Raw genomic sequence first — 12302 nt, 5'->3', positions numbered from 1 at the left:
CAGTGAGAAGGAGAAGAGAAAGAGGAAAATAAGAAGTGAAACAGTGGGAACAAGGCAGAGAGAAAAGCAAATGAGTGACTGTGTGACTGGAGGCTTGTTTTGCTCCAAATCAGATTGCTTTATAGCAACGCAGGGGGCGAGTGGTTCCAGGCAGCAGACAATGGGCCTGCAGGATCAATATTGACATTCTCCTTAGTGATAGATGAGTTGGTTGGGTGAGGTCAGGGACTGGATCTTTGTGTTAGCCTGCCAGCATTAGTGGTCATGGCTGGGGGACACTTACTGTAACCTTGGCCATTCAGCAAAATGGAGGGTCTACCATGCAAACCCAGGAGAGGTGTCCGTTTTATGGGCTTTATAACGGTCTGTCCTTCGCTGGCTCGATTCAAGCACAGATTATTTCTTTGTGAAAACAGCTAACAGACCATGTTGGCAACTGCACAGGCCAGCTTGTGTGGCAAACGGCATCTCAAAGTGCCAGTGAAGTCGTGACAGATGAGGAATGGAGGACTCAAGAAACTGTAAGCAGAACAGTGACCATTTATTAGTTCTCATTAAAACAACTTTCGAGTTCTACATGCTAGGCAAAGATACAAACAGTGGGTACAGTCTCTAACCAGAAGTGCTACCACAAAATACTGTAACATAACACCGCTGCAATTTCCATGTTACTGCTTTGCTGAAACAACATCTCAATTGTTTAACTAAAGTGGTCAATTAATCCAAGGCAAACTCATAAAAGAGGAAATGGTGTGGGTTGTTCAGGTAGCTGGATCCAACAAGCTGGGAGTTGGAGCTTCTAGGGATACCATACTCTACCACTCCCTGGTGTGGCAGTGGAATCTAACAGATGAGAGGAAAAGGGATACAATAGGAGACAAACAACAAGGAATATATATATATATATATATATATATATATGTATATATATATGTATATATATATATATATATCTTAAAAAAAAAACACAAAGAAAGAAGAGGTGCAGAGTAAATGATGCTAAAATGAAGGAGAAAAATGAGAAGGAGGTGCCAAGAACGGTGTGAGGAGGAAGGAGAAGAGGTCATCTGAGGTGATAGAGATTTTGTGTGGTGGGCTGTTTTCATCGAAGATGGAGCTGGGCCACTCTTCTCCTCTTCCTCTGATTCAGTTCTGGCTCGGGTAACTGGACTGAAGCCTCGCAAACACACTAAACACATGTCTGCAGTCTCCCACACACATGCTCGCTCTTTTCTTCGCTTCACACTTGTGTTTCTTACAGAAGTAGAAGTGACATCACAGCAGTTGCATTTTTAATCAATACATGTTGCTCCCAGTCAAACACACACACACACACACACACACACACACACACACACACACACACACACACACACACACACACACACACACACACACACACACACACACACACACAGGCGCATTGAATTCGCGGTCAGTGGGCTGCTTCACAGTCCAAACCACTCGGTGACCCCTCCTCTCCTGGGGTCGAGTTTCTGTCTCTGCTTTTCGTCCTCCATGAACTTGCCCTGCATCTCCTCCACGGAGCCCTCCGCCGGCGTCCGGTCCTTTTCCGGGAAGATGTCAGGAAAGGTGAATGTCTGGCCTTGTGCCTGATGGGGAGACAAAGAAGATAACAGAGAGAAAAATGAGCTGGGAAAGCTTTTGTTTTTCTGTTTTAATAAAAACTGTTTTTTGGAAATAAAAATCATTTCATAAAACAAATTTCATGACGGGAAAAAAAGAACAACCATGAATCTGCATCTTCCTCAAACAAGACAAAAGACAAAAGAAACAAGACACTAATTTGGAATTCAGGACACTTTCTTCTATATTCCTCTTTCAGTTACACAAATCCTCTCTTTTTCCAACTCTCTCTCCCACATTTAATCTGCCTCTCTCCATTTCTCTGGTCTTGATTTATTCAGAGGGAAAGGATTGTATCCATTATTTATTTCATACCAACCCATCTCTGGCCACGGCTAATGGATTACTGGCCCAACTGTAGTCTGTGGCAAGCCGCTATAGTGCACAGTACACTGCACACATTCAAGCTTGCATGCACACGCACACACACACACACACTAAAACAAAGCAAAAAATATATATATATTGCAGATAATAGGTCATTGAGTGCAGGCATGTGCACATATCTGTAGCCTATCCCTCTCAGCCTCTTCCATGGACACCTGGCAACAAGAGCTCACTGTTATTGGTCTCGACTGGAGGAAAATCATTTCCATCCTGAAACCATTCAGCCTCATATAAACCCTGCTTATAACTTTTGAAAAAGGAACTGCTCCTGCATATGTCATTTTTATCACCATGTTTTCAGGTTTTATGCAAACTAATAATTCTTGTAAATGTCTATAAAATTGTTAAAGATCACGAACATTGTAGTTTACACCAGCAGCTTCCACTTCATAACGGCAGTCAAATGAAATTAAATAGAATTAGATGAATGAAATGAAAAATACTTTATTTATCCCAGAGGAGAATTGCAATGTTGCATGTGCTTTGTTCCGAAGGGCGATGGCTGCTGGCAGGAATGATCTCCAGTACTTTTCTGTCCTGCACTGGACTTGACAAAGCTTCACGCCGAACACATACTGTTGTTTCTTCACTGTGTTGTGTAGAACCAGCACAGAACCAGCCTTCTGGATCAGTTTGTTCAGTCTCTTAAGTCTCTGTCTCTGATGCTGCTGCTGCCCCAACAAATGCTCTAAGCTGATTGCACTTTCCATAACAGACTATAGAAGATATGCAACATCTTGGTGCAGACACTGAATGATCTCAGCTTTCTTAAAGGAGCAATAAGGGGAAATGAATCATTTTTAGATTGAAAGAATTTTTTTAAATTGATATGTGAAGAACTACAGGTGTAATTTCATTTAGAGTATAGCATGTCATCACACAGCGTCTCTGTGTTGATCTACAGCCTCGTGTTTACCAGCCGGTACAGTCGCATGTTCATGTACATTCATGTGAATTGCCGCCTCCTCTCTCCTGTTCAAGCCCTTGGTCCTCCCTCCCTATAAAAGGCTTGAGCAAGCGAGAAATGGCAGTGCGTATTTTTGAAGCAGAATGGTGGAGAGTGTAATGAAACATTCACCTGCAGATGACTAGGATCTGACATTACCGCAAAAAAAAAGAAAAACTATGGTTGTTGGTGAAGAAAGGGACATAAGCCGGATTAACACGGGTCTTGTATTTACAAAGAAGAGAGCTAAAGAGGCTACAGTTTGACTCAGAGCTCTTCTTCTCCTGGACAGGTAAGTAACAACACAAACGTTATTTGTCATGTTTCACAAAATAGTGATATTGTTTTGCTCAGTGTGTTTGCACTTTGCATGCAGATGAGGTAAGTTAGGGGTGGTGGAAGAGGTAGAGCGAGGTGTGGTTTAAGACACACTTTCTGTTGTTCTACAGGCAGTAGCACCTCAAGCTCATTCATTTTGCTAGCTAGCGATCTCACGTTACCCATCAGAAAAGTTGGAAGAAATGGTTTGAATTTCTACCATTTTTCTCTCTGCCTTACTCCTGCCCTGCACCCTCGTTACTTCCTCTTCAACTCCTTTGGGATTTAATGTGTTATTTTGGTGATAATCTTGATTTTGGAGAGCTTCATCAGTTGATCCTGCTGGTAAACAACTCTTCCATTGCCATGGAAACTCATTACAGCAAGTCCAAAGTACATGGACAAATCACATGACAGCACGAACCAGCATCAAAAAATCTTCATGAAAAATTGACTTGATGGTAATTATCTTAAGAAAAAGTAGACTGTATTTTAAAAATCATGATAATATGGCTGGAACTACTACAGATGGCTTGCTGCAGGCATTCTAAAAAAACATTTATTTATTTCATAAGTAAAAGTTTATGTGACTCAAACATTTTAACTATTATAGAGAGGCTGTCAATCAACTATTGGTTTTGAATAAGTGAAATATTTTGTTTGGGGTCAGTGTGTAGGCGTTAAGGAATGGTCTGGCTCTAATGTGAATGAGACTTTGTCTGTCTCCAACCCCCAAAATACAGAGAGAAACATGCATATAATTACCACATAGCATGGTTTAATTCCCAAAGGGGAAGACAACATGAAGCCCAATCTGCCAAAGATGCAGAATGGAAAAGACTTTGTCTCCTGTAAAAAGTGCTGGAGTGGAGGAGGAGAGGGTGATGGTGCAGACAGGCATGTATTTTTATCTTCTGGTATGATCATGGCCAAGAAAGAACATAAAAAACATGAATGCATCTTCCAAGATGAAATCCGATTTAAACTGCCTCTTTTCTTTCATAGGAGTCCTAACAGTCCCTCAGCAGGCCCAACAGTGCCTCCCATCCTGTAGTGAGCGACTGGGCAGTTGAGCCCATCCTCTCCCGCCCTCCCACTGACAGACAGCTACTGCGAGTGCGTGCGTTTCTGCAGCCTCCTCCCTCTCAGTCTAAACAGGATGCTAAGAGGGCTACAGTTCCTCCACTTTTCAGTGGTGAACTGAGAGGCACTCACCCAGATAAATGAAATAAAACTTTATTAATAAAGCACTTTTCATGCACAAAGTGCTTTTACATAAAAACAACTGTTTTTGCAATCACACGCCCAAGTTCATTACAAAACAAATTTAAAGCGCACACACACCTAATCATACTCTGTCACACACACACACACACACACACACACACACACACACACACACACACACACACACACACAAACTAAACGGACGTAGTTTAGTCAGAAAAAACTCGTCTCTAACTAAAAGAATATACTGCTGACAGAGCAGTGTTGGAAGAGGAAATAGCTTCACTCATTGGGAAGAAAGCAATAATGATGGTCCCCCAGAGCCTGTAAAAATCTGTTGCCAAAATATGTCCTAGGTGATCCGATCGGAAGCGACTAGCTCAAAGTTACTGTGTTCAAACAGTTAAATGAGTCACCTAACACACCCTAAGTGACCACATGTGACTGCTGGTTGCCCACTCTGTCTGCAAATACAGCTTATGTCAGAGCCCACTGCCAGCCGAGCAACAGAAACAGGACATCAGGAGCCCTAAAAATGTTCCTGATTTATTATTCAAACATTAATACGTTTCAGATTTGCATGAGTTATATTTATTACAGAATTATTTATGAACATTTCAGTAAGCTCAGTTATGTAATAGACGCAATATGAGAGGAGGATAGAATAAATGATTTGTCATCTTGCAGAGCTTTGTAGGTGAATCTCTGCTGATAAAGACACAATCAAAAAAAATATCGCTGTTGAAGAGACTCACCAATAAAGCCTGCTGTTAATCAACCGATCAATTATTTCTTTCAGTAAAAAGTTTAACTCAGTCTATTCCCAAAGTTTTTATGTGTTTTTTTTTCAACCTAAATATCAGTGTGCTACTTGCTTGCAGTAACGTCTGGTAAACAGATGGTCCCAGAACACTCCTTAATAGGGATGACACGATTACTTAATTTCACAATTAATCCCAGTATTAAATCGTTCATATTCCTCATTACCGTCACTTTCCATAAAAGATCATGACAACACTCGTACAAACAAAATCTGTAACTGAGACATCCCTAATATGCATTTTATTTATTTTACTACACGAATGTACAGAAATGCATCTTGGACCTTTTAATAACCTTTCAATATTTTATTTTAATATTGTCTAACAAAATTAACCTGAATGAGTTCACACCTGTGTTTATAACTGTTTATAACTGTGGTCAGATAACCCAACACAGCAGGGGGCTTCTCTGGCGTTTGGTGTATTTTTCATGTTGTAAATTACAAGTGGCTGGTCCAATCTAATACCAGTGACCTGATATCCAACTAAATCTAACTAGGCCTGTCACGATAACAAATTTTGCTGGACGATAACTTTTCTTAGAAATTATCACGATAAACGATAATATTGCACAAAGCGATAATGTTGTATTATTATTATTATTATCTATTTTCAACTAATATAATGACAATGCCATAATAATGCAAGTACACCCTTTCAAAGATAAATAAACTTTCATTTTTAAAGAACATTTTACACTGGAACTGGAAGACATTTTAAATAACAAAACAAAAACAACAAATAAAATGGACTCTCAGTCTCATTAACAATTAATGAAAACCAAACACAACCAAACACAATAAGTATGATGGATAATAAAGTCTGTTCTATAAACAAAATTGCCTTTAAACAGCACAGTGACTACCAGTAGCCTATATATAGACCCACTGACTGATTACAAGCTTGTAGACACCTGTGATGCTAATTAGTGGACACACCTTGTATTAACATGTCCCTTTGGTCACATTATTTTCAGTCTTTTCTAAGGGTACCATCATTTTTGTCCTGTTTCATGAGTTTATTTTGTTAAATAATTCTGTTGAAGCATGGCTGAAAAGCAATGTCTGACTTTCATTGGTTAAATTTCATAGAATTTTATTTATTATTACTTTAGTCAGATTCAAGTTATTTCTGTGGCCATTATGAGTTTTTCTTTCATTAACCAAAGGGTACCAACAATTTTGTCCACATCTGTATAATGTAGTGCAGACCCAGTTAGGTATAGAAAGCTGAGTCAGGCAATGGCAGAGAGCTACCACACACACAAAAAAGCACCTGGAAAAAGACAGCACAGCCAAGGCACTTAGTGTCTCTCCACACTCATACACACTGCCATCGAGGAATTCAGAATCCAGAACACAAACACTGGATCAGGCCAATGGAGTAAGAGGAGGAGTCATGGGCAAGAAGGAAGCAAAGAGAATGACGATGATTGAAGATGCGAGGAGGTGAATGAGCAGAGAGGAGAACATGGGTGAAAGAGGAAGGGATCTACCCCGGTGCTGTAAACACCAGACCTGGCAACAAGACGAGTAATGAAGCAATGACCAAAACAATACTTCACCCAACTTGAACCAATCATTGTCGCATGACAATTTCTAGTTAACAGAGCAGCCTTGGACACCTTGTGTATACACTTGGTGAAGATTAATACTGGCCTCAGAGAGCACGATTCATAAAAACAACAAAGCTCCGAGACTAACATCAACAAAGAGCTGAGACTTGCAAAACAAGTCTTGTTGCTGGCAGCAGGCCGCACCGTGTGTGAGTGTGTAATGTGTGCATGTATGTCAAAAGTTTACTGAGCACATTTCTGTGATTAGAATAAGCGCTGGCAGAGAGCATTCGTATTTTTGTTTGCTCCACAGCAGAGGCAAAGGCCATGTCGCCCTCCATCTTCAAGAGCTGTGGGCTAAAACTATCCTTCCTGTGTGTCTGTCTACTTCTGTGTGTTTACGTATGATGCCGTGTGTACAAGTGCACATTGAGTGATTTATGAAAAAGACCAAAGCCTGGCCAAAAAGGACAAATATAGAGAAAGACGTGCCTTTCTGTTGCCTACCATGCTTTCTAGATGACAAATTAGAGCTGTGGATATTTTCTCTTCCTCTGCCATCACCTTCACTGTGCTCCCAATTAAATCAAGCTGCCATCCAGGGATATTGGGAAGAGAGCCCATACAGCTAGCCATGTAAACATACTCCTCTTACGCACATGAGCAATCCATTTCACCCAGTTTCCCTCTAGATGGGAAGTGCAGGAAAAAGAGTGATGGGGGTAAAGGAATGGAGGATTAAAAGGGAAATGTTGTCATTGACTCTCTACCAAACCCCTTTCACATTTCCCTCATTATTATTGTATACATACATACACACACACACACACACACACACACACACACACATATATATATATATATATATATATATATATATATATATATATAACATTAGGGCTGCACAATTAATTGGATTTTGATCGTGATCACGATTTTGGTGGCCACAATTAAATGAACCTGATCATCAATGATATTTACATTCAAAATGCGAGCTCTGCTGCATGCATCTCTGATCACACATGTTCTCAACCATTAGTCTGCCACCAGGGGGCGAATGCAAGGCCAAGGCTTTATTAAGCTGCCTAAAGGACAAGGGTGCACACCTTCTGCAGTCGGCAACTAGTTGTGTTGCCAACTTAGCGACTTCGTTGCTATATTTAGCAAGTTTTTAATCGCCTCTAGCTACTTGTTTTCAAAAGAGCAACTAGCGACAAATCTAGCAACTTTTTTCTGGTGATATTTACGGTGGCCCAGAGGTGTCACAGCAAATAAAAGCCGCAACACAACAAAATAAGTCACAACACTACAACATAAACCACAACACAATAAACCACAACACTACAAAATAAACCGCAACACAACACAATTAGGCACAACACTACAAAATAAACCGCAACACAACACAATAAGCCACAACACTACAAAATAAACCGCAACACAACACAATAAGCCACAACACTACAAAATAAACCGCAACACAACACAATAAGCCACAACACTACAAAATAAACCGCAACACAACACAATAAGTCACAACACTACAAAATAAACCGCAACACAACACAATAAGCCACAACGGAAGTTGTCTTTTTTTTTTTTTTTTTTTTTTTTTTTTTTAAGATTTTACCACCGGAAGTTAGCTACACCAAGTTTCAGTCCAAACAGATGGGAAGTTGGAGATTTTAGGAGGCAGCCGGAGAAGTAAGTAAAATACTGTTTGTTAATAACGTTTATTAATTTCGGCATGCGCTTTTATGAATGCTTTTAACTTTTTATGTGTAGATTAAGAGTCATTGCATGTTCGATGTATGCACACGGACGAGGTACAGTCCGTTGCGACAAAGCAAAGCTGCAAGACAGTGCTTTATTAAATGTAATTGTTAGTAACTTAAACCTCTGTTTCTCTCCCTCTTAAGATAAGTAAGGCCTTTCCGTTTGGTGTTTGTCTATAGAGGGTTTTCAGGCTGCGTCATCAGCGTGTCACCCAACCGGAAGTCGCCATCTTGGAGATACTCGGCAACATCAACAAACGCGAACGCTGGAGCAAATCGGACTTTTTCCGTTAGAAAAATGGTAAATTATTGCCGTGTTTTCGGCTGTACCAACCGATCAGACCGACAGAAGCACTTGGAGTTTTATAGACTACCAAAGGTTATTAAAAATCAGGGAGAGGAATGCCAGAAGTTGTCAGAAGAAAGGAGGCGTCTGTGGTTAGCAAAGGCTTAATGTTTCCACAACCTTCCTATCATATGCATTCAACATATCAGTAGCCACTGCTTCTAGGATAGTTACTGATGTAATTGATGTCATGTACATTCGTATGAAGCCACTTATCATATGGCCAGAAAGAGAGCATTTGCAAAAAACCATGCCAATGCAATTCAGAAAACATTTTGGGAAAAAATGTGTGGTTATTATTGACTGTTTTGAAGTTTTTATTGAACGACCATCTAACCTTAAAGCCAGAGCAGAGACATGGTCTTCTTATAAGCACCATAACACAGTAAAATTCTTAATTGGTATCACACCACAGGGCACAGTGTCTTACATTTCAAATGCATGGGGAGGAAGAGTAAGTGATAAATACATAACTGAAAACTGTGGCTTTTTGGACAACATAGTTCCTGGTGATCTTGTTCTTGCTGACCGTGGTTTTAACATTCAGGCAACTTTGGGTTGAAGAATGGCTCATGTGAAAATTCCAGCCTTCACTCGAGGAAAGTCACAGTTAGCTCCTGCTGACTTAGAAACCACAAGAAAAATTGCCCATGTCAGGATTCATGTTGAGCGTGTAATTGGAAGTGTGCGCCAGAAATATACTATTTTGGGGGGGATACTACCAATTGATTTCTTGATGTGCAAAGATAGTGATGGATATTGTACTATTGACAAGATTGAACTTGTCTGTTGTGCTCTTGTGAACATTTGCCCGTCAGTTGTTGATTTTGACTAAAAGAATTTGTATATACCTCGTAAATAAAAAATATCAGGATGTTTGGACTTTTGTATAGCCTAAAATTATTTATAAATGATTGTGTTTTTACAACTTGGTAATTGTATTATTATTGTGAAAGAGAACACAGCATAATACCATCATCAGAGCAAATATTTATTTTAAGAAAATCACAAAACACTTAGCTTATAAACTTAACAGCAACATAAATTATACAGTATTATGTGCCACTATAAAATGCTAAATTAACTATACACATATACTACAGTGAAGTCAATCTTTCGGCATTCCTTGTATTCCACCTTTGACAGTGCAGTAGGTAACAGCCAATAAGCCTTTTCTTGCGTCACTGTCTTTGAGTCCCTCAACTTCACTGTTTCCTCAATGAGAAACAATAATGCAGCAACATGAGTGCACGTCTCTCCGAGGCCAGCTTTACATGTGCAGTGGGCTCCAAGTATCCGTCCAGACTTCTCAGCAATTATCCAGGGTTCCAGTGGTGTTTCTCGGATTGACTGAGAATGGAGTACCTGATTTAAAGACAAGACAGCCAAATGAGACTACAAGAATAAGAAACTATTAGAATAAGAAACTATTTTGTTATCAAATAAATAAATAGACAGACTGTAGTCTATGGACTCCATATCACACTGAGGAGGTTGTAATGAAAAAAGAGCTAAGAATAACTTGGTCTACAGTCTGAGTATTGAAATTATAAGAAGAAAGATTAAATATGTTATTGCATTACTTACTTTGGCCTTCACAACACATCTGTCGTTGATGACTTGATATTGCAGCTCTCTCACCCATCCACACACCATTTGGTTATATGCCTCCAAACCTTTGTAGGATTTAAGATCTTCTGCTGTGTATGGGCTTGGCGAGAAAACCAGGTAGTTAACGATGTCGGGGTACGCAATCGAAGGAAGGCTCTCCGGATCTTCATTGCTCCAAGACGTGGGAGCTAACTCATATGGATCGGCACCACCAACAAACCCTAGCTTTTCTGTATATCTTCTTTTTGCTTGTGGATCGAGTCCTTCTCTATATGTCCTCTCTGCAAGACATTTTGAAGAACTTTGCTGTGGTTTGTTCATCCTTAATCCGCAAATGTTTGCATTGATACAGCGCTGTGTTTACGTCGAGTATCTCCAAGATGGCCGCGCATCCGGGTTACTGGCGAAAACGTGACGTCAGTGAAAACTCTCTATTTATAATGCACGTTAACGTGAAAAAAATATTTAAAACAAAAACACACCAAAAAGAGAGTGAGAGAAATATGTATTTATGCAGACTGATGCGAGCCCCCAGCACTGTCTTGCAGCTTTGCTTTGTCGCAACGGACTGTACCTCGTCCGTGTGCATACATCGAACATGCAATGACTCTTAATTTACACATAAAAGTTAAAAGCATTCATAAAAGCGCATGCCGAAATTAATAAACGTTATTAACAAACAGTATTTTACTTACTTCTCCGACTGCTTCCTAAAATCTCCAACTTCCCATCTGTTTGGACTGAAACTTGGTGTAGCTAACTTCCGGTGGTAAAATCTTAAAAAAAAAAAAAAAAAAGACAACTTCCGTTGTGGCTTATTGTGTTGTGTTGCGGTTTTTATTTGTAGTGTTGTGACTTATTGTGTTGTGTTGCGGTTTATTTTGTAGTGTTGTGGCTTATTGTGTTGTGTTGCGGTTTATTTTGTAGTGTTGTGGCTTATTGTGTTGTGTTGCGGTTTATTTTGTAGTGTTGTGCCTAATTGTGTTGTGTTGCGGTTTTTATTTGTAGTGTTGTGACTTATTGTGTTGTGTTGCGGCTTTTATTTGTAGTGTTGTGACTTATTTTGTTGTGTTGCGGTTTATTTTGTAGTGTTGTGCCTAATTGTGTTGTGTTGCGGTTTATTTTGTAGTGTTGTGGTTTATTGTGTTGTGTTGCGGTTTATGTTGTAGTGTTGTGACTTATTTTGTTGTGTTGCGGCTTTTATTTGCTGTGACACCTCTGGGCCACCGTAGATATTGGAGACTTTTGTAGACTGACGTGAAAGAGCGCATAGTTTACTCTTCAATGAGGAGGGGGTGCTGCGCCGACCCCTCCCCCGTCCAAACCACTCAGAAGAGGCTTATTCCTCACGCGGCAGAGCTGCGTTCAGAGCAGGAGATGATCACCTCTGTTTCATGACCAGGCTGAAAATGAAACGTACATAGCTGCTGCTGGCTGATCCCCCACTGGCTTAATGCCAGATATTAATGTTTATTAATGAAGAGTGTGGACATAAATATTTAAAAAGTTAAAAGTGTTGTGACATGTTGCACTTAATAAAATTAAACTTAAAAAACAAATGTTGACTGAAGAATTGAATTTTATTAATTTTTTTGCTGTTTTAAACATTTTTATGTTGTCTTTTCATCAATTCTTGCCTTTCTCACATCCCTCTCCATGGTAGCATCCA

The 12302-nt window shown here is 39.8% G+C and overlaps 1 protein-coding gene across 3 annotated transcripts in view; it reads right to left on the bottom strand.

The window, feature by feature from the left end:
* Positions 1 to 953: 953 nt before the first annotated feature.
* mrpl23 (mitochondrial ribosomal protein L23) overlaps positions 954 to 12302 on the bottom strand; it is a 53600-nt gene continuing 42251 nt past the window's right edge. The window contains exons 5-6 of one of the 3 annotated variants that reach the window (XM_041997733.1): positions 1418 to 1613; positions 954 to 1349 (exon numbers count right to left, since the gene is read on the bottom strand). In XM_041997733.1, coding sequence (XP_041853667.1) covers positions 1449 to 1613 — 165 coding nt within the window. In that variant the 3' untranslated portion in view covers positions 954 to 1349; positions 1418 to 1448. The other 2 variants (XM_041997734.1, XM_041997732.1) reach the window with 2 other exon arrangements.

Source organism: Melanotaenia boesemani, chromosome 10, assembly GCF_017639745.1.
Source record: "Melanotaenia boesemani isolate fMelBoe1 chromosome 10, fMelBoe1.pri, whole genome shotgun sequence".
NCBI classification, from domain to species: Eukaryota; Metazoa; Chordata; class Actinopteri; order Atheriniformes; family Melanotaeniidae; genus Melanotaenia; species Melanotaenia boesemani.
This window is presented reverse-complemented; position numbering and strand designations above follow the sequence as displayed.